Here is a 20,875-nt window from a genome sequence, read left to right as displayed (position 1 = left end):
AGTACACTTCGCAAATTTTGTGTGTATGTTTCCAATGGTGGTTTTGCAAAATCAGTCTCTAATATGTAATACTGGTTCACAGTCAGTACTTCTTGCAAGAGAAGCTGGTAATAGATAGTTGAAGACTCCAGTATATTGATATAGAGTTAATGATGTATTAATTTTTGGAGGGATAAGTTGTGTTGTAATATTTAATATTGTATTTCCCTAATCTTTAAAGTACTACACTTAAACTACTTCATAACACCAACATTTGGAACCAAGAATGTAATAAACAAACCTAGTTATAAAGAGGATTATTATAGTGGGATTTGTAGTTGAAAAGCAAAAGTATGACAGCATCTGCTAGAATATGAGTCTGATAATAGTCCTATAAAGACAGTAGTTTGTCTTTACTTACCAGAGTCTGACAGGACTGTATTAGTAATAAGATGAGTTCATTATAGGTTTTAATTTAGCTCTGCTAAAGCAGTGAGTATTGTGACATGTTCACAATTGCTATTTACTACGTGTTGTTAAATTAGATAATGGCAAAGCTGTTCAATCCGTCAATAATAAAATGGGGGGGTGTCAGCAAAATAGTATTATTTGTCACAATAGCAGTTAACAACCAAGTATTTTTTATTGCTAAGCTATCATCAGCTGGGAGGCAATTGTGTTAGCAGGGAAGTAGAACAGTTTGGCAGAACAGCGACTGTGTTCTGTACAGAAGCTGGTGCGTTTGCAATACTGTGCCACAGTTGGAAAAAATAAATTTAGTTATGATGTCAAGTGATTACAGTAACTTGTTGAGGCCTGCTCATACATTTGCATAGATTAGTGGTACGAAGCAGCATTCTGGATTTGAATGTGCTCATGACAGGTGTTAACCTCAAGATTAATCTAACTAGAATGAACAATTAATTTGATGCTGTTTTATGTCTATCATATTAGTCAATTGTAAAACATACTCTAGCATAGTTTAACTAAAACACATTTTGCTAACCTTGGAAGCACTCTTCATTTGTATATCTACAAGTGCTTCTAATCTGAAGCCTAATTTTTTTTAACTTTTTTCAGTTTCACATAAAAAGATGTCATACACTCTTATTCCTCTGTCCACACTTTTTCCCCTAGTGAGTGCCTTGTTGGCTGTTTCTCTAAAGATATTTCATAGCTGTCATTGGAGAGTGTTATTGCTACTTTCTTTTAATCCAGAAAAGGAAGGTTGCTGTCATTTTTGTCAGTTCCCAGATAGATTCGCCAGTGGAAAGTGTGTGTGTGTGTGTGTGTGTACACCTACATGTGCACACACAAACATTTAGAAATTTATATATGTATAAACAAAGGGAAAATGTTCTCTTCACAGAGTTTGAGGTCTACATCTCTTAAAACATTTTCTTTTTTCATACAGACTGAGTCTTCCGATTTTAAGACTGCTTCTGAACCTGACATACTTATTCTTACCTCATACTTATTCTTTGACCAATGGAAGAGAGTTATTGTCTGGAAAATCCAAAAGTAAAAGTACATTGTGATCTGTTTAACTTCAGTAATTCAGAAATTTCAGATACTTCACTGACAAGTGTTGGATCCATAAATGGTAAAATCTAATTTGCTACCTAAGACCCCAATCCTGTGAATATTTAGTGCAGGGTATATAGTGTTTACTATTAGTTTACTACAGTGAAGTGTTTGCAGACTGGGTCCTAATGTCTTAATATTTAAACAACTACTAATGTGGTAAATTATTATCTTATTATATCTGTTAAAGTTTATTAGTTGAAAATCAATCTTTCACCAAATCTCACTAGTCTTTCCTTTTTTTAAAAAAAACCTATTTTATTCCACATTATCAAAACTTCAGTGAAAAAATTGATGACACTTATTTCTATGTTAGCATTCTAGACATGCTGCGATAGGAAATTCTATATCTGGCGAACATCCATAGCAATATATTCGTATCTGATTTTTGGTGTCTTGATTCCACATCATGGAGATTCACTCACGGACACCAGAGCAGAAATCTATTATATTAATTTACCATGAAGAAGAACCTGACAGCAGTCCCCAGAAGAGGAATTGTATTAGTTTATTTAAATTCAGACTGTACAATAGTATTCTGGCTTTATAAGCTATAAAGGATACATTTCCATATATTAAGTGTAGAGCGACATTTCTCTGCTGGGCTTCATGGATGCAAGGCTCAGACTTGATTCAACAATTTCTAAAATCAAATGTTGGTATTTATGAGAGACAGGAGACTTTCCTTAAGACTGCTCTGTGTGTCAATTTTTATTCTAAGTGCCCTAACTGGCAAGCAGGAGTTTGGGAATAAGAGCATACTGATTCCTTTAAAAATGCTCTTATGATCTTTCTTCAGACAAACCTGGGCTCTCCCATGTTTACTAACACATGATTTCTTTATATTCATCCTACCACAGAAAAACAGAAATGCTGCTTGTTTTCCTGCTCTCTTCCTTATGTGCAGTCTAACACATTTTCCAAGCCAATTATTTCTAACTTGCCTCTATTAAATGCAACCAATAACAAACAGTAATCGGAATAGAAACAATGTGGCACCAGATCAGGCTCTTTTGTAAAAATGTCCGAAACCAAGTGATCAAGCAGAAACTGTAAAAACCTGATAAAAGAATGATTGATGCACCTCTGTACTATATATATTTAGAAGGGATTGTCGGTCCTAATGTTTTGGAAATATTATATTTGGCCCTAATGAATTTCTGTTGTAATGAGCTGTAATGTGATCAGAGATCCACTTTTGATAACTCTGGTGGCTTACAGAAGATACATTATACTTTATTTCTCCTCCAGTTCCTCAGTCTATACTATGTAGCCCCATAGGTATGTAAACAAATTAACTGCCAGAAAAACATTGTATTGCTTTAGAAAATAAACCCTGAAGGAGGAGCTTTACATTGCTTCATGGCACAAGCTTATAGCTTTCCCCATTGCTTCTCTCCTTCCTGCCCAGTCTGTTTATAGCAGGGGTGTCCAAACTTTTTTCAAAGAGGGCCAGATTTTATGAAGTGAACATGCGTGAGGGCCGACCATTTTGCCTGATATTCTTTGAACCATTAAAATTAAACACAAATTAACTATTTTATGCAAAGTTTATTGCAAACGGCATACTTTTCATTTCGTCACATGGATGACAAATCTAAACAGGTGTTAAATCACTTTGCCTTTCATATCTGAAGGCCAGATGGAAAAAAAAATCCAGGAAGCTGAACTATATGTCAGGAACATTGTAAAGTACATTACATATTATTGGTAATAAAGGTTGTCTGTCAACTTTTAAGTTAAAAAAATATGAACAGGAACATAATACCAAGTATACATGTTGTGTCCAAATATATTTATAACTGATTTAGACCAACTGACATTAACTGAGATTTTACAATGTATTCATCTCAATACATATGGATTCGTTGGGGGCCATAAAAGATAGATATTGCCAAATTACCTGTGGGGCAGTGGGAGGGGATTGAGCACCTCCCAACTAGAGAGAAATTCAGCACTTATGTATAAGAAGTTGTGTGGATGACTTGAGAAACCACAGCAATCCGTGTAAGGGAGATTGCTCCTCTTTTGCAGCTGCATGGAAATGCAAATGCAGTCTGATGTGAAGTAGCTTTCTCAAAGACACTGTAGTTGTGGAAGGAGATTTAAAAATTCTGAGTCATTATTAGACGTGTGCAGCGGGTGGAACACTCATTATCATCACTTCTTTTTGCTTCATCTGTCCAATGCGGATTCATCCCATTCACCAGCTTACGAACATGTGGGAGGACAGCATTCTATCAGCCAAATCTAGGCCCCAGTTCTGCCTCTGGCTTCACAGTGGCACTTACCTAGATGTGCAGAGGCCAACTGTGCAGAGCCAGTTGTAAGTCAGGTCCTTCAGCCAGTGCAGTGCAAAGAGTTTAGTAGCCTACCACGAACCTTCGTTACCAAAGGCTGGGAATACTTTTGTGACAATGGACCACCTGCTTTTAACTAGTGGTGTACCAAGACTGCATTAAGTTAATGAGTGGTGTAGACAGAAGCCTGCATACCACACTGAAAATGTTGTCCTTGGCAAGCAGTGGTAAAACTGGGATACAAAGAATAATGTCAAGTTTAAATTTATGGGCCCATGCATGAGACATAGCCGTTACTGGCAGCTCATAGTTCTTCCAGTACAGTGGTCTTTGAACCAGTTGTCTTGCTTTTGTTATCACTATGGGTGGGGGACTTGTTTCCATAGGCACCAAATCCATAGGTACCATGGGGCTGGAGCACCCACTTGAAAAAATTAACAGGTGCTCAGCATCCACCAGCAGCCAAGTTTCTCCCCACTGGCAGACAAGTTTCTCTCCACTGTCCTTGCTCCCTTTCCTCCTTGCACCTCTCCTCACCGGCAGTCCTGCTGATCAACTCCTACCACTCCCTCCCTGTACCTCCCATCCACCATGAAACAGCTGTTCTGTGATGTTCAGGATGCTCTGGGAGAGGGGGAGGAGCATGGATGTGACTCGCTCAAGGGAGGAGGCAGGGCAAGAGCTTGTGGAGAAGAGATGGAATAGGGGTGAGGTGTAGGCAGAGCAGGGGTGGGAAGAGGTGGGGTGGAGCAAGAGGAAGGAGTAGAGTGGGCACAGTAGGGGGTCAAGCACCCCTTGGCTGGAGAGGAAATTGGTATCTATGCTTGTTTCTAGCCTGTTGCTGCTTTTCATTCTGTTAATCCTCTGTATTTCTGTTATGGCAGCTCATGGCTGAGGCTCCTTGTAAATCCTCCTTATCTTGGTCTTGGCCCTGATTGGATGTACCAGCTGTCTGTTGCCACTCTGCAGTTGGAGTTTTACCGACGCTGCTGTCCTGAGTCTGTAGCTACCTTGTACAATGCATATCCCACTGCAGCTTAGACTGATATCTTTTGCCATTGCTTTGTGTGGCTCTGATGGTTGGACTCAGCCCAGCTGATCTGCATGTAGTATCCTTAGACCCTTGGCTCTTTTGTTGACGGAGGCAGCTGCATAGGTTGGCATTCTCTTAACAGCTTCTTGTTCTGGCAATTGTTCCTTTGCTGGGCTGTCCCTCACAGGAAGACCAGTCTTGGTCTTCTGACCCATAAGTCTCTGTGCTAAACAACTATGTAATCCAGGGGAACCTAAGGCCAACCCTCAACTTGCCTGGAACCAGCCTCCCTGAGGCTCAGGGCTCCCCACTCAGCGTTAGAGAGCCCATGCTGGTACTCCAGCCCCTTGCTGCTTCCCTGGCCTGGGCCTGGGCTCCACTAGGCTCTGGTGTGTGAGAGGTATGTGGGGACTGTCTTTCTGCTTCTCAGTCGGGGCCCACATCATTGAGGATTTTGATTTGGTTTTTTTGTTTGGGTTTTTTGTTTGTTTGTTTGTTGGTTGGTTTTTTGTTGTTTTGATTCTGAGTCAGTAGCCCACGACCCAACAAAGGTTTCCCCCCACACACACATTTAATCTCTAGGGTGATGCATTGTGATGGTCCAATATTGCTACTAATGACCCTTTCTGATCTGTTCTGTCATTGGTCTCTTTTCTACCCACTCTGCCTTCCTTTGCTTTGTGGGTACCCAGAGGAAGACATCTTGTGCTGAATCATTTGAACCCTGCAGCAGCATACTGTGGCCCATTTGTCTGGTCATAGCATGTCAAGTATTTCAGATGTTTCAAAATGCATTTTCAGTTGCTTCATCACAGTTCTTGCCTGTGTGTTCTCCAGGTAGTCCCACGCACAGAAATTGGATGGTTATTTACTGTGTTCTTGTAGTCTGTCATTAAAAGCAGACAGGTCTGTTCTCCCCTTTTCCCAAGATCAGGCTGAGATTTCATTAAACTGTAGAGTCTCCTGCAGTTATTGATCAATATGCCTTTTTTTTTCCACACTGTTCTCTGCTTCCGAGTACTCTCTCAAATGGGCATTTGTGTCAGGTACAGCTTGGTTCATCTCAGGTGTACCTCCGTACTCAAGTGTGAAGTGTGTCTTCATCTCACAGTGTCAGCTTTTAATTTTGTTAGGATTGTTGCTTAGTGCTGCTCTGTGAAACTTCACATTTCTGCTTGGGGGAAATTTTTGACATTTTGAAATTTGTTTTCATTCCAAATGGGAATATTTTCAAAATTTCCAGCAAAACAGTCATTCGGAAGAAGAAAACATGTTTTGCAAACTTGTTTTAAAATGAAATTTAAAAAATTTACACTATTTGAAACATTATTTATATTTTTATTTTTACATTGTTTCATGACATCAGTAGTTGTAGTACATACTGATATGTCATGTTTTACATATACATTTGCTATATTATACTTTCTCTTTAAACCACAAGTAATTAAATCGATTCTAAAATGTTGAACTTTTAACTATTTAGTTACATGTGTTTGTATGACAGCAATAAAAAATAAAAAAGAGCAAGTGAAGATCTAAAAATAAAATGAAATTTAATTTTCCAAGCATCTGCACTATGGAAGTAACTGCATAGTGTCATATACTCCTGGTTGGGATCCTCAAAACTGAGGGTTCAATCCCACCGTTCTTTTTTATGTCAAAATCCTGAAAATATGTGTCCAGGTACTGCTTAGTTATTTCTCAAGTACTGCTCAATGAACTTCTCAAGTAACTTGCTGAAATAACTTAAGGGTCATCCCATTAGCCTCAACGCAGATACTAAGACTTACACTGAGGCAACCGAAAGCAGAGTATGGCTCACTGAATTCAATTTGCCTGTAATAATTATTAGAAGCAGTAAGGAGTATTGGCTAAGCTGAAGAACTAATGAAAATCATACATATGGCCCAGTCCTGTTTCTTCCAAAGTTAATGCCATCTGAATCTATTTTCAGAATAGTTTTACACATATAACTTTGTTGATTTCATGGGCTTGGGTTATACTGTTATGAAAGAAGAATTTGGTCTTGGGTGTCTAAATAGATAATGCTGCCTTTAACCAAAGTCACACAACCAGAAAGGTTTAGTTAACTTCTAAAATTCACTGTGAAATAAGCATGCTTAGATAATCTTAAAGGGTTATGAACAGTTCTCCAGCAAAATTCAGACAGGAGAAATATGTAAAAACCCAGAGATTTCAAGTTCTTCACTTGCACATAACGTGCTAAATGTTGGTTTTAATTCAGATGTTTAAATTGAGATTTAAACCAGATATGGTGTACTTAGAATTTATAATTTGACATGGCAGGAATTGTAAATTTACATAATTTACATAATTACAGATGATGGTGCTTCACATAATAAGAGAAATCCTAAATAGGATCTGTTCATCCCACTTCAAAACACTTGTAAAAAGACCTAATTTATAAATGATCAATTCTTAGCTGCTGTTTCAAGAGGATTTTCCTATTTATTACATTTTTTCTTCTTCCTTAAGTGAATTGTAGCAACCTAGAAATCAAAGTCCTGATTAGTCACCAAATTGATTTTAATAACATACTAAATATACCAGGCTCAGTCCTCTCACCTGCTATGCAGATGTGGAGCTTACTGACTCCCTCTGCCCTGGCAAAGTCTATATAGCCAGCAAGAGTTGCCACCTGCCTTGGATTCAGAGTCTTTCGCTTTGCTGCAAATGTCCATGTATGGCTAATGTGGCACTTTTGTGAGAGATAGTCAATCCTATATGCCCTAGTTCAAGGTCCTCTCCAAAGCTGATAGAGTAGTCTAGGCATGAGAGGAGCCAGCTGATCATTCAGAAATGATGTCAGCTGGAGCTCATGGTACTAGGGTATGTCTACACTACAACGTTAATTCGAGTTAACTTAATTCAAAATAGTTAATTCAAATTAAGCTTGTTCAAATTAACGCATCTACACAGAAATGCATTTCGAAATAGCATTTTCATATTTCGAATAGCGCGTCCACACTGAGTGGACTCTGAATCAGAGTTAAGGTTGGCCGGAACCAGTGCTGGCAGGGCACCAGGTCAGGACCTCCTATGCGGGGCTGCTGCCTGTGGCTATCTGAGGTCCGTGCTTAAAGGGACCCTACCCCCCATTCCAGACAACCAGTTCTCAGGTGTCTCTGCTTGCTTGTCTACCTCGATGAGGGACAGCAAAGTATTTGTGTTTCCGAGTGCTCTGGTTGCCCTCACTCGGGACACCACCGCACCCTGCAACATGGAGATAGAGCTGCTCCTGGGCACTCTGGTGTGTCTTGTGGACGCGTTGTCATCAGCCTGGCTGTGCTTCCTGCAGGCTGCCATCTGGGAAGTCCATCGGGGGGCTGTCAGTATCCAGGGGGCCCTGCGGGAGAGCTTCCGCCCCGAAGAGCACTAACAGTCTCCGTGGTCTGCCCCACTGGGGACTTGTGCCTCATTCCTCCCTCACGTCCTTCCACTTACCCCTCCCTAGCCCCCCTTCCTAATGTCAAATAAAATACACGTATTTTCAAAAATATAAACTCTCTTTATTTAACACAACTAGGGCGTGGGGGGGAATGAACCTCTGGGGAAAGGAGGCGGGAGAGGGCAGGAGAGAGGGTGGGAGAGGGGAGGAGGAAACCTGGGTGGAGGGAGCTGGAAGGGGGAAGCAAGGGGAAGAAAGGGGAGGGGGAAGCTCATGGCTCAGGGGTGGGAGTCTCGCCGGGCCACATGTTTCCCAGCACGGCGGGTGCAGGGGCCTCGGCATCTCTGGGGGAATGGGGAGGAGGGTGTGGAGGTTGAGGAGGGAGGGGCGGGGGGGAGAAGGAGTAGGAGTAGGAACGGTAGCTGGGGGGGCATCAGGCGTGGGAGCACCACGAGGCAGCATGCTCTGCACCAGGGTCTGCACATGACCACGACCCTGGGCAAGCAGCTGCTGCTGGAACTCCCGTTCTTCCTGCGCCTGCTGCTCCATGATATGGGTCTGGGCTCGCAGGGCCCACAGATGCTGCTCGTGGTACCCCTGCAGTGTTGCGGTGGCCCTGCGGAGCCCTCAGGTGCGGGAGCATGTCCCGGGTGGGGTGGTGCTCCCTGCACATGCAGGTGGTGCAGCTGTGGAGAAAGAAGAGAATTGGTCAGTTCTCCCTGGGGACACAGTGGGTGAAGCCCAGCCCCCCCCCCCCCCCCCCGCAAGGAGTGGATGACCGTGCCCTGCACCATCAGAGCCGTTGTGCTTGCACAGAGGCCATGTTTGGAATGTCCTGCTGTCCCTGGGGATGGGAGGTGCCCCGAGACCGCACCCATGCCCCTGTGCCATGTATGGTGGGGGGAGGTCAAGTCTCTTCACACACGCATGTGTCTATCAGGCCACGGCCTCTGGGTGTCACCCAGCTAGAGCTACCTGCCCAAGAGTGGCATGGCACGTGCTTGCACCTGCACAGGTTGCGGCGTGATATGTGGTAGGCAAGGCCCATGTGTGTGGTCCCTGGTCTCCCTCCCCGCCCCTGGGTGGGGAAGATGATGGCATGTACCTGGTGTGATCTTCCAGACAACCCTGCTGACTCCGGTGCTGGGACAGCTTGGTGATCCTGCCGGCGTGGCACCCTCCGCGATGGCCCCTCTGCTGCGCCCAGGTCAGGGCCCTCCAGTCCCAGCTCGCTGCCCCCTGGGGTGGTGCGGACCGTCCCACCCCCCGAGGATGTGGTCGAGGGTGGGGAAGTAGGGGCAGGTGTCAGCCCCTGCTGCGGTGCCACCTTGGTGGCCCTGGTGTACGCCTGCTGCAGCTTCTTTACTTTAAGGCGCACCTGCTCCTGGGTGCGCCTGTGGTCCTTTCTGGCCATGGTGGCCTAGTGCGGAGATAATGGACATTGGGGGCCTCCCCCCAAACCTCAAGGAGGTCCATGATCTCCGCACTAGTGCACGAGGGCGTGTGCCGTCTATGGCCCCTAGCTGGCCCCCAGTTGCTGGAGAACTGGGCGAGGAACATCTGGCTGTGCCACTGGATGGCATTGTGCGGCCACTGGGTGAGGGGCTGCAGCTGCTGGCAGGCCTGGCTCTGGCACATGGTGTGTGGCCAGAGTCTACCCCTTTAAGGGCTCTGGGCCTGAGGAGAGGAGAAGAATTTTCCTGGTTTGGCCCAGAGTGGCCATCAGGGGAAACTGGGAAGGGCTGGAGGCCAGCTAATTCGAATTAAGTGTCTACACAGCACTTATTTCGAATTAGCTATTTCTCCTCGTAGAATGAGGCTTACCAAATTCGAATTAAGCACTCCGCTATTTCTAATTAAATTTGAAATAGTGGTTTGCGTGTATAGATGCTATTGAAATTAATTCGAAATAACTGCTGTTATTTCGAATTAACTTTGCAGTGTAGACATACCCCTAGTGATTTAGATGCACATAATAAATAAAACACTTATCATTAAACTTTAGGCTTGAAGTAGATGTTGAAGTGGTCAGATTTTACATGTACATTTGCTATATTATACTTTTAATTATTTGTGATCTAAAGATAATCTGTTTTTAAAATGTCAAATATTTAAATACTTAGTTACAGCTATGTCGGTATGATAGCAATAAGAACATAAAAAATAGCAGATAGAGCATCAGGAAAGGATGTGGTTGACGAACAGCATCTCTGGTCAGTTTAACTTTGTGTTTTCTGACCTTGAAGCATTGATTTCAGACATATCTGAACCTACGTTATATATATTTGTGCACTGGTTTTCTTTTTTCAAGGAAAAGATTGGAGAACCGCTATTGATCACATATATCAGTAAACACTGATTCTGTAAGCATTGGCATTCACATCTCCTGTCACTTAAATAAATGAAAGTTTAGAATGTGTGTAATATACAGGCTTGCCACATCTGCTACCTGCTGAACTCCCTCAAGTCCCATTTGGATCCGTGCATTTCAAAGCCACTTGGAAGTTAGAGGAACCCTTTAACATCTTAGAGGATTGAGCTCATTGAGCCTGTATATTAATGTGCATTGTGTATTAATGCCAGCAACTATTTTATGATATTCTGCATTTATTTGACTGAGTTTTAACTGAACTTGGACGTCTTTTGAATTCACTATTCCTGGATATGTATACGATCATATGCAGAAGTAAACAGAGCCCTGTTGATGTGTAATGCACTGAGTTCCAGACATATTGGCATGAAAAGAATGCCTAGAGTGGAAGCTCTCCCCCATAGTAAATTCTGAAATGTATTTCTTCCTAAATGCCAAAGACTCTTATCCCTAGACTTGCCCCTAAAGATAATTAACTTCCCTCAAGAGAACATTTGTGAGTTATATAAGGACGGACAAGAATCTGGGAAACATCTTGGTGTGAATACTTCCTCATGCGCACCCCCCTTCTTGAATGACGAAAACGAGGCAAATATAATTTTAATTAATTTCTGCACCTCCCCCCAGAACTATTTTTCTTTGGGCAAAGAACAAGCATGAGAAAAGCCATTCTAAAGGGGGAGGGGAGGAAAGGGCGAAACCTTCACACCAGGCAACCCTAGTTTCAATTGTCATAGGGACATATCGGATGCCCAGAGCCATTCCTGTGTGCAGATTCCAATTAGGGTTGCCAGATACTTTCACAAAAAATACTGAACATGGCAGGAAAAAAAATGGTTGAGCCAAAAAAAAAAAGACCAAAGTTGTTGAGCAAACCCCTCCCCCCCCCCCCCCACACACACTCACTGCGCCTTTAAATACCCCTGCCCCCTCTAGACACGGCAGGGGAGGAATGTCCCAAGTGGCCTTCTGTCCAAGAAAAACAGAAGTATTTTCTGGGGTTTTGTTTTACTGAACAGAGGCTGCAAATACTGGACTGTCTGGGCCAATACCGGACACCCGGCAACCCTAATTCCATTTGTCCCAGGTACTGTGACTCTAGCTAGCTTGTCATAAGCTTTCATTGTCCAGTCACTCAGTGCAGGATTACAACTGTGTATTTGGGGTAAAGAGGAATGAGAGGGACCACTGTGTCAACAGCAGTTCCCTGAGGCAGTGCAAAGAGAGTATGGCTGTTGATACATCCTTCAGAAGTGTGAACTGTGCACTCTTCCCTGCATGGAGGTAGCACCACTTGCTTGTGTGAGAATCTGAGGATGATTTAGGAGAGTCCTATAGTGTTGTCAATGCGAATCTTGCCAGAATCCTTGTGCTCTTGGAGTGCCAGGACTGGGAATGTACCCACCATCTCCAAAGGGACAGACAGGCACAGACTCCTTCCACTTGACCCCTACTTAGACCTTCATGCTTCCACAGGACTGCCACATGCTGGCTCTTCGAGTTACGCATTTCATACATTAAGTTCATTCGCTATCTCATGAAGTTTAGTTGGTTTAGATGCACAGTGTGCAACCCTTTCTCCTGGTTAGCTGTCTTTACCCACTTTTATCTTAAGCCTCCCTTCCAGCAACACAAATATAGGACAGAAGATGAGCAGGAAGTACCTTTTAGCTCCGGAGTTTTTACAGCTGTGCCATGCCTGCTATCTTCCTTTCTTCCTTTCACACACAAAAACAACTTTATAAATTGTTTATTTTACTAAATTACTTGCATTTGTTAATGATTTTCTGTAAAAATTCTCTTTAATGCTCATCCGTACTTAGTTGATGTTCCCTTGTACAAATGTACATGCAAAGACTTAAATTAAAATGCAAGTAACTGAAGGCAAGCAACATTCCTGCAAGGTGACTTTTCATAAACTCACTGCAGTCTGGAAACTTAGATGGTGTGAAAATTAATTCTTAATAATGTGCTCGCAGATTTGTGATTGAATATTTTGCTGTTGAATAACAATATATCTTTCCTGGCAAAGCAAATGTAGGCCAGGAGTTAATCTGAAGGCTGAACTCAGAGCAGTGGTGTCTTCTTTACAGAAGAACACATTTCCAAGTATTCCCTTTGATTGAGCCACAGAATGCACATGAAGGTACTCAGTGCGAGCAAACCTAAGCAATAACCTCAGACTAACATTTCACAGTAGCTTATATAAAGCAAGGCTTCTAAATTAAAAGTAGACTGACTTTGTTCTGAGATACTGAGCACTTACAGGGCCCATTTGAAGGCTTCTTTTCTGAAAAGTGAGTGTGAATACAGCACTGGTGGTTCTGTTTGCCTCTCAATGACTTAATAACTAATATGGTTCGTGGTTTACAAGTGAAAAGCTTTTTCTCCTGCCACCCCTGCAAACTCATCCTGGGGTGTAAGGGTCAAGCAAAGCTCTTTCAATCTCTTGCATTATCTCCAGAAATAAAAATACCATGGAGCAAGCTAGGTCTTCAGCTACACTTGTGCAACCCCCATTGACTTCCAGTTACGGTCTCTGTGACGCCCATGCAAGTCCACTGCTTTCAGTAGGCTTCTGTAGTTATAACGAATGGGCAGGTAACACACAATTGATGATGCAGACAAATCAAGCTCATATAATCCCAGTTGTGTATGCTCTGAAGAGCCATTGAGAGTGAAAAGCAGCAATAACTCACCATGCAGATTGGCTCGTGAAGAAATACAGGAAGCAGATCTGCTGAGTAAGAAGGTGCTATTTTTCACATTCACTTTTCATAAGAACATAAGAATGGCCATACTGGGTCACACCAAAGGTCCATCTAGCTCAGTAGCCTGTCTGCCGACAGTGGCCAATACCAAATGCCCCAGAGGGAGGGAACACAACAGGTAATCATCACGTGATCCCTCTCCTGTCATCCATTTTCAGACAAACAGAAGCTAGGGATGCGTGTCCCTAACCTAATTCTATCTAGCTCTTTTTTTAATCCTATTAAAATCCTAGTCTTCACCTTGTCCTCAGAGAAGGACTAAGCTGTAAAGGGGGTAGAAACAATGCTGGTCCCCAAACAGCTCTAGTAGACATTGGTCCCCAGTCACAGTGTATCTAGAAGCTTCTTCTAGAGCAGGGAAACTCTACGCTACCTTTAATAGGGGATGAGGTCTCGTGACACAGTGTACACTTTCTTTTTAATACAGGTGGCTAATGAAAAGAAAATAAATAAGCACAATATCACATTATTCAAAATATTTCTGTGCAAACTCTTTGACTGGTACTGGAAAGGAGATGGCTAGGGGAAGAAACATTTGGAATCTCTCTGCATTGTGATAAAGTTAAACATTTAACTTGTAGAGACTTTTGACAGTAAAAGCTTCAGCATGTAATAATGCATGCAGCAGCTATTCAGTTAAAGGCACATGCTTAAGAAGCTGCCATGCCTGAAGGTGGTAGTGGACAGCAAACTAGAGATGAGTAGGGAATGTGATAAAATAACATGGAAGATCCAGGCTACGTCTACACTGCATCCCTCTTGCACAAAAGCCTATGCAAATGAAGTGCAGATTAGCATATTGCTGCACTTCATTTGCGTAATTAATTAGGGGCCATTTTTGTGCAAGAGGCTTTTGCGCAAAAAGGAGCCGTCTACACAGCTCCTTTTTGCTCAAAAACATCTTCTTGCACAAGAGCCATTCTTCTTCATTTGTATAGGCTTTTGTACAAGAGGGATGCAGTGTAGATGTAATCCCACTTTTGATCTACAACATAACATGTAGCAGGGCAATTATACTCCTCTGCTGGCAGTAAGGCTGCCAGGCATTTGTTTTTTGACCGGAATACCTGCTCGAAAAGAGACCCTGGTGGCTCCGGTCAGCTAAGTCTGGTTGGCCACAGTGGCGAGCTCTGTGCAGCTCCTGGAAGTAGCCAACATGTCCCTTTGGTTCCTAGGTGCAGTGGTGTCTGGGGGGCTCCATGCACTGCCTTGCCTGTGGCACAGGTAACGCCCCAAGTGCTGACTCCACAGCTCACATTGGCCTGGAATGGTAGCTGCTGGGGTGGCCCTTGTGGATAGGGGCAGCACCTGGAGTCCTCCTGGACATACCTCCACCTAGGAGCCAGAGAGAAATGCTGGCCACTTGTAGGAGGTGCCTGAAGTAAGTACTACCTGGAGCCCACATGCCAAACCACCTCACACATGCCAACTTCTTGTCCCAGCCCTGAGCCCCTCCTACACCTCAACCACCCGCCTTAGTCCTAAGGCTCCTCCTGCACCAGAACACTCTCTCCCAGAGACCACATCCCATACCTCAACTCTGAGCCCCCTCCTGCACCTAAACTTCTTTCCAGATCCCGCACCTTATCCCTACCCTCGCCCTGAGCTCCCTCCTGCGCCCCAAACATCTCATCCCTGGCCTCAGAGCCCTCACCCTCCAGCCCAGCCCAGAGCTCCTTCCAAAACTTCAAACCCTTTGGCCCCTAATCTCATCTCCAGCCCCATCTCGGAGCCCACCTCCCTTCCCACACTCCAACCCCCGCCCCAGCCCAGTGAAAATGAGTGAGTGAGCGAGGGTGGGAGAGAATAAGCAATGGAGAGAAGGGGGAGGGAGTAAGTGTGGGGCTGGGCCAGTGTGTTCTGTTTTCTGCAGTCAGAAAGTTGGCTGTTGACTGCAGCTGACAGCACTTTAAATTCAGTGCTCCGGAGACTCTCCTCCCTCTCTTTGGGTATGTCTACACTACCCCCCTAGTTCGAACTAGGGGGGTTAATGTAGTCATACGGAGTTGCAAATGAAGCCCGGGATTTGAATTTCCCGGGCTTCATTTGCATGATCCCGGCCGGCGCCATTTTTAAATGCCGGCTAGTTCGGACTGCGTGCCGCGTGGCTATACGTGGCACGAACTAGCTAGTTCGGATTAGTCTTCCTAATCCACGAGGCATACAGCTAGTTCGGATTAGGAAGCCTAATCCGAACTAGCTAGTTCGTGCCGCATGTTGCCGCGAGGCATGCAGTACGAACTAGCCAGCATTTAAAAATGGCGCCGGCCGGGATCATGCAAATGAAGCCCGGGAAATTCAAATCCCAGGCTTCATTTGCAACTCTGTATGACTACATTAACCCCCCTAGTTTGAACTAGGGGGGTAGTGTAGACATACCCTTTGTGACTGCGACAAGAAGATAACCCTATGTACTAATTCTCTATAGACCAGATTTTAATAGCCTTACAGGAACAGCCTCTGGTTCAGTCTTGCCCACATCAGTGAGAATACAGGCAGTCCCCGGGTTATGTCGGTCTGACTTATGTCAGACCCCTAGTTACGAACCGGGGGGGGGGGGCCCCGCTAGTGCGGGGTGCCTCCCCCACTGTCGCCGCCTCCGGCGGTGCGGGGGGCACTTCCCCCCAGCAGACCAAGGAGACGCGGAGCTAGCACCCCCCCCCCCCAGCAGACCAGGGAGACGCGGAGCGGCTTTTCTCGCTGCGGAGGACGCGGGTGGCAGGACCGCCGAGACGCGCCGCGGTCCCGCTGCCCGCGTCCTCCGCAGCGAGAAAAGCCGCTCCGCGTCTCCCTGGTTTGCTGGGGGGGGGGGGGGCGCACTAGCTGCGCCACCCCCCCCCAGCAGACGAGGCTTTTCTCACCGACGCCTGGGGTAGAGCAGCCGGGGGGCTGCCGGGTTGGTCCCACAGCGCCGAGGTGTGGCGCTACTGGACCAACCCAGCAGCACCCCAGCTGCTCTGCCCCAGGCGTCCCCAAGTCAGCCGCTGCTGAAACTGATCAGCGGCTGACTACAGGAAGCCCGAGGCAGAGCTGCTCTGCCCCAGGCTTCCTGGAATCAGCCACTGATCAGTTTCAACAGCAGCTGAATCTGGACGCCTGGGACAGAGCAGCTGGGGCGCTGCCGGGTAGGTCCCTACAGCGCTGCACGTCGGCGCTGCGTGGACCAACCCGGCAGCACCCCAGCTGCTCTACCCCAGGTGTCCCCAAGTCAGCCACTGCTGAAACTGATCAGCGGCTGATTCCAGGAAGCCCGGGGCAGAGCAGCTCTGCCTCCGGCTTCCTGTAGTCAGCCGCTGGTCAGTTTCAGCAGCGGCTGACTTGGGAACACCTGGGGCAAAGCAGCTGGGGTGCTGCCGGGTTGGTCCAGTAGCGCCGAGGAGCGGCGCTGCGGGACCAACCCAGCAGCACCCCAGCAGCTCTGCCCCAGGCATGTCCGATTCAGCCACTGCTGGTCAGTTTCAACAGTGGCTGAATCTGGACGCTAGTTCCGACTTACATACAAATTCAACTTAAAAACAAACCTACAGTCCCTATCTTGTACATAACCCGGGGACTGCCTGTACTGTGGAAAGAGGCACTGCTTCACATATGGACAATAGACTCTGCCTCCAGATGGGTTCTTTCTACTATGCGAACACCTCGGTGCTAATTGCAGGAATGCCTTCCCTCCCCTTACCTCAGGGGTAGGATCTGGCCCACCAAGCATTTGATGTTCCAGCGGGACCCTCAGGCTGCCTCCTTGCCTGCTGTGGCCACACACACAGCTTAAAGCATCTGGCTGGTAGAACCAGCCTGTATCTTTGTGTGGCACGTGCCCCATGGGGAGAGGCAGGTCTCTATGTGCTGCCCTTACCCTCAGTACAATCCTCACAGAAGCTGACCAATGGGAGTACAAGGGCAGTGCTTTTAGGGGTGTGCACCATGTGGTGACTCACTCTCTCTCCTCCCTCAAAAGGGGCACTATTTAGAGACACACACACTGGCCCCAGGAGCTGGATGCTTTGAGTGGTATATGCGGCTGTGGCAGACAGAGATCCTGCCTAATGGTCCCCCTAGGCCACTGGCTGGGAGCTGCCTACAGTAAGCACTTCCCAGCCAGAGCCTGCACCTTGGCACCTCATCCCTCCCAACTCTCCAACTCCCTACACAAGGTCTAAGCTCTCTCCCAGATCCTGCACTCCCTCCGTTAATATTGTAAAAAAACGCAGCCCCTAATCACTTACCAAATTCGCAGAGTGGCCTCCCATCAAAAATTATTGCCAACCCCTGGCTTACATGAAAAAGCACTATAGGAAAGTATTTAATGCCTTTTTATCTGTCTTAATGTGACTGAGCAGATGGAAACCAAGAGGGAAGCCAGCACCATGCAAACAGCCAGCTTTCCATGGGCTACCAGCAAGTGGTCCAGTTTGAGACTCCCTGCTGTTTTGAGCTCTGGGAACTCTGTTACTGGAATGATTTATACAAATTGGAGGGAGTTCAGAGAAGAGCACTAAAAATGAGTCAGAGATTAAAAACGAACTTGCAAGGAATGCTTTAAAAGAATTAAATATACTTGGCAATGGGCCAATTACCTGGGAACTTAACTATTTACACCAGGGCTGGGGAACCTTTTTTGGATTAGGAGCCGCTGACCCACAGAAAAATCAGTCGGGGACCAGGGGTTACAGGGAGGCAGTGGGGGGCTGGAGTGGCAGCATGGTTTCCCCAATGCTGGGAGAGGCCCTCAGCCTTGGAGGGCCAAATTCAGACAACCCAGGAGCCACATCCAACCCCAGGCCTTAGGTTCCCCACCCCTAGTTTACACCTTTTGGCTATGTCTACACTCACGGCTTCTTGCGTGAGTAATATGCAAATGAGGCTAAGCATGGAATATCACCGAACCTCATTTGCATACCTAATGACCCACCATTTTTTTCAGAAGAGGCTCTTGTGCAAGAAGGAGTGTCTACACTGCCCCTTCTTGCGCAAGAAAACCCCTCTTGCGCAATGTCATTACACCTATTACTTTTCAGGAAGAACGGCATTGCGCAAGAGGGTTTTTCTTGCACAAGAAGGGGCAGTGTAGACACTCCTTCTTGCACAAGAGCCTCTTCTGAAAAAAATAGTGGCTCATTAGGTATGCAAATGAGGCTCGACGATATTCCACGCTTAGCCTCATTTGCATATTACTCGTGCAAGAAGCCACGAGTGTAGACATAGCCTTTGAGTATAACATTACAGAGAGAAGAATTATTTAAGGTAGCACAAGGTAATACATATAAGAAATTTTATCTGTTTGTGAGGAAATTCTTCTTAACAGTGAGATCTACTAGACTGTGGAGGAGTCCAAGAAGCAGGATGAAAATCCCATTACTTGAGGCATTTAAAACTAAGCTGTAGAAAGCCTTCGAGATGATCATAGAATATTAGAATTGGAAGAAACCTCGAGAGGTCATCAGGTCCAGTTTCCTGCCCTCACGGCAGAACCAAGCACCATCTAGATCACCCAGACAGAGGTCTGTCTATCCTGCTCTTAAAAATCTCCAAAGAGATACTGAATAAAACAGTCTTGTCTTTCCTAGAGTTTTGGACTAAATGACTTTAATATGTCACTTCCACATCTGACTTTTGTAGATATTGCTGTTTATCTGTAGAAAGTAAAGAAAATGCTACGGTCTTGCTGTCGCATTTCCAAATGAAACTGGTGTATGTCTTGTTGATCAAGGAAGTTGCAGAGCATAGCCACAGCATTTGTCATTTTCTTTTAGAGTGATTTGTGGTTGATACCTGTCATTTATCAGGAAATAGTATAACAGATTAAGGTATATTTATAGCAATCTCAATTGCTGCTATACCAGATGCCAAGTTTAGGCCATACCATTAGTAATCCATAATGAAATGACCTAAGTGAGAGGTAGGCTTTGGGGAATAAATGCGTTTGAGCTGAATAGCTCTGCTATGCGATCTTACTATTAAAATTAAGCTTCTGGCCTCTTACTGTAATGATGAAAATAAATTCTCCTATATTCTTCTGTGTTAAAAATTTATGTATGCAACACTTTTTAAAGACCAAATATTAATCTCTCCCTCTTCCCTTGTCTTTTTCTTTTCTAGGAGCAGGACCTATGTATGCTACAGACCCTCTCCTATATATGTTCCTGTTGATACTGCATAAGCTTGTACACTTATTAGTAAACCACTGATGGACTATTTTATCCAATATTCCTAAACCAAACAAAAAAGGAACCTGTTAAAAAACAAATCAAATCCTTGATAAGGACTGTAGTTTTAAAGATGGACAGAGAGAGACTGAAAGAAGCATGACAAATTGTACATGGGGAGGGGGAAACATATTTTTGGGGACATTACACAAAATAAACCACCTAAAATAATGCATCTAGTTTCCAGATTATATGGTGTAAAGCCATACTCTGTGTGGCACCTATGATTTCTCTATTTTAATGTAATATTTTTTCTAAACCTTCCCTCTGACTATTCATTTTGCACGAACTGTTGAGCAGTTATCTTTATGATAATATGTAAAGATGTTGAGTCAAAGCCCTTCTAAAGAAGGGAAATATTTTTAGTAGCTTATTGTGTTTAGGTTTTTTGAATTTCCTTTTTCTGTTTTTTAATTAAAGTAAATTATTTCTTTCTGAGACATTTTGATTAAAAAAGGCACATCTTACCATAATTAATATTCACTGTCAATAATATTTATTTTTAAATAAAGATTGGAAGCAAGGTAAGACATTTGTTTATAAACTGTATTGTATATTGCTGAATAACAGTTGAATAAAAAGATTTTGAAATAATGTTTCTACAGCTGTGAGTGAATTTTAACACCTTTTTGCATAGACAGCACTGCATTGCTACATATATTGTGTGTTTCTCCTTCAGTCACAATTTCTAGCTGTTTGCCTACATTCTGAAGCACTCAAGGTACGTCTGCAGTACAGAGGAAGATCTAAGCTGCTGCTGTCGATCTTCTAGGGTTTGAATTAGTGGTCTAGTTAATTCAAAGTGAGAGGGACACTCCAGTCGATGCTGGTAACCCTGCTTTCACAAGGAGTAAGGGAAGTCAAAGAAAGAGTGTTCTTCCTTCGACTTCTTGCAGTGTGGACAGCACCAAAAGCCAAGTTAAACTTCTTTGACTTCAGCTATGCAATTAACGTAGCTGACATTACATATCTTAATTCGACTTTGTCCTATGGTGTAGACACACTCTCAGAGAGTAAGGTTCTTAGATGTTCTTTCTCCTGCCTGCTCTCAACAAGCATGGCAAAGGAGTGATGGTGCAACATTTAACTGTGTATTAACTCATACCAAAAAGGAAACTAGTGCTACGTGTGTTAGTAGCTGGTTATAAAGCAGAGATTTATTTCACTGTGCTAATAGCAACTTCCCCAAACTGAGATTATGTGATGCAAAGTCAAAAGAACCATT

At 44.5% G+C, this 20,875-nt stretch overlaps 1 protein-coding gene across 3 annotated transcripts in view; it reads left to right on the top strand.

The window, feature by feature from the left end:
• LOC102460340 (V-set and transmembrane domain-containing protein 2B) overlaps positions 1-20,231 on the top strand; it is a 56,946-nt gene extending 36,715 nt beyond the window's left edge. For all 3 annotated transcript variants that reach the window (XM_075940187.1, XM_075940185.1, XM_075940186.1), the window contains one exon: positions 19,544-20,231. In XM_075940187.1, the coding sequence (XP_075796302.1) occupies positions 19,544-19,632 (89 nt within the window). In that variant the 3' untranslated portion in view covers positions 19,633-20,231. The remainder of the gene's footprint in view (positions 1-19,543) is intronic.
• The last annotated feature ends 644 nt before the right edge of the window (positions 20,232-20,875 follow it).

Source organism: Pelodiscus sinensis, chromosome 12 (genome assembly GCF_049634645.1).
Source record: "Pelodiscus sinensis isolate JC-2024 chromosome 12, ASM4963464v1, whole genome shotgun sequence".
NCBI classification, from domain to species: domain Eukaryota; kingdom Metazoa; phylum Chordata; order Testudines; family Trionychidae; genus Pelodiscus; species Pelodiscus sinensis.
Note: the sequence above shows the minus strand (reverse complement) of the source record. Positions and strands in the feature narration are given on the sequence as shown.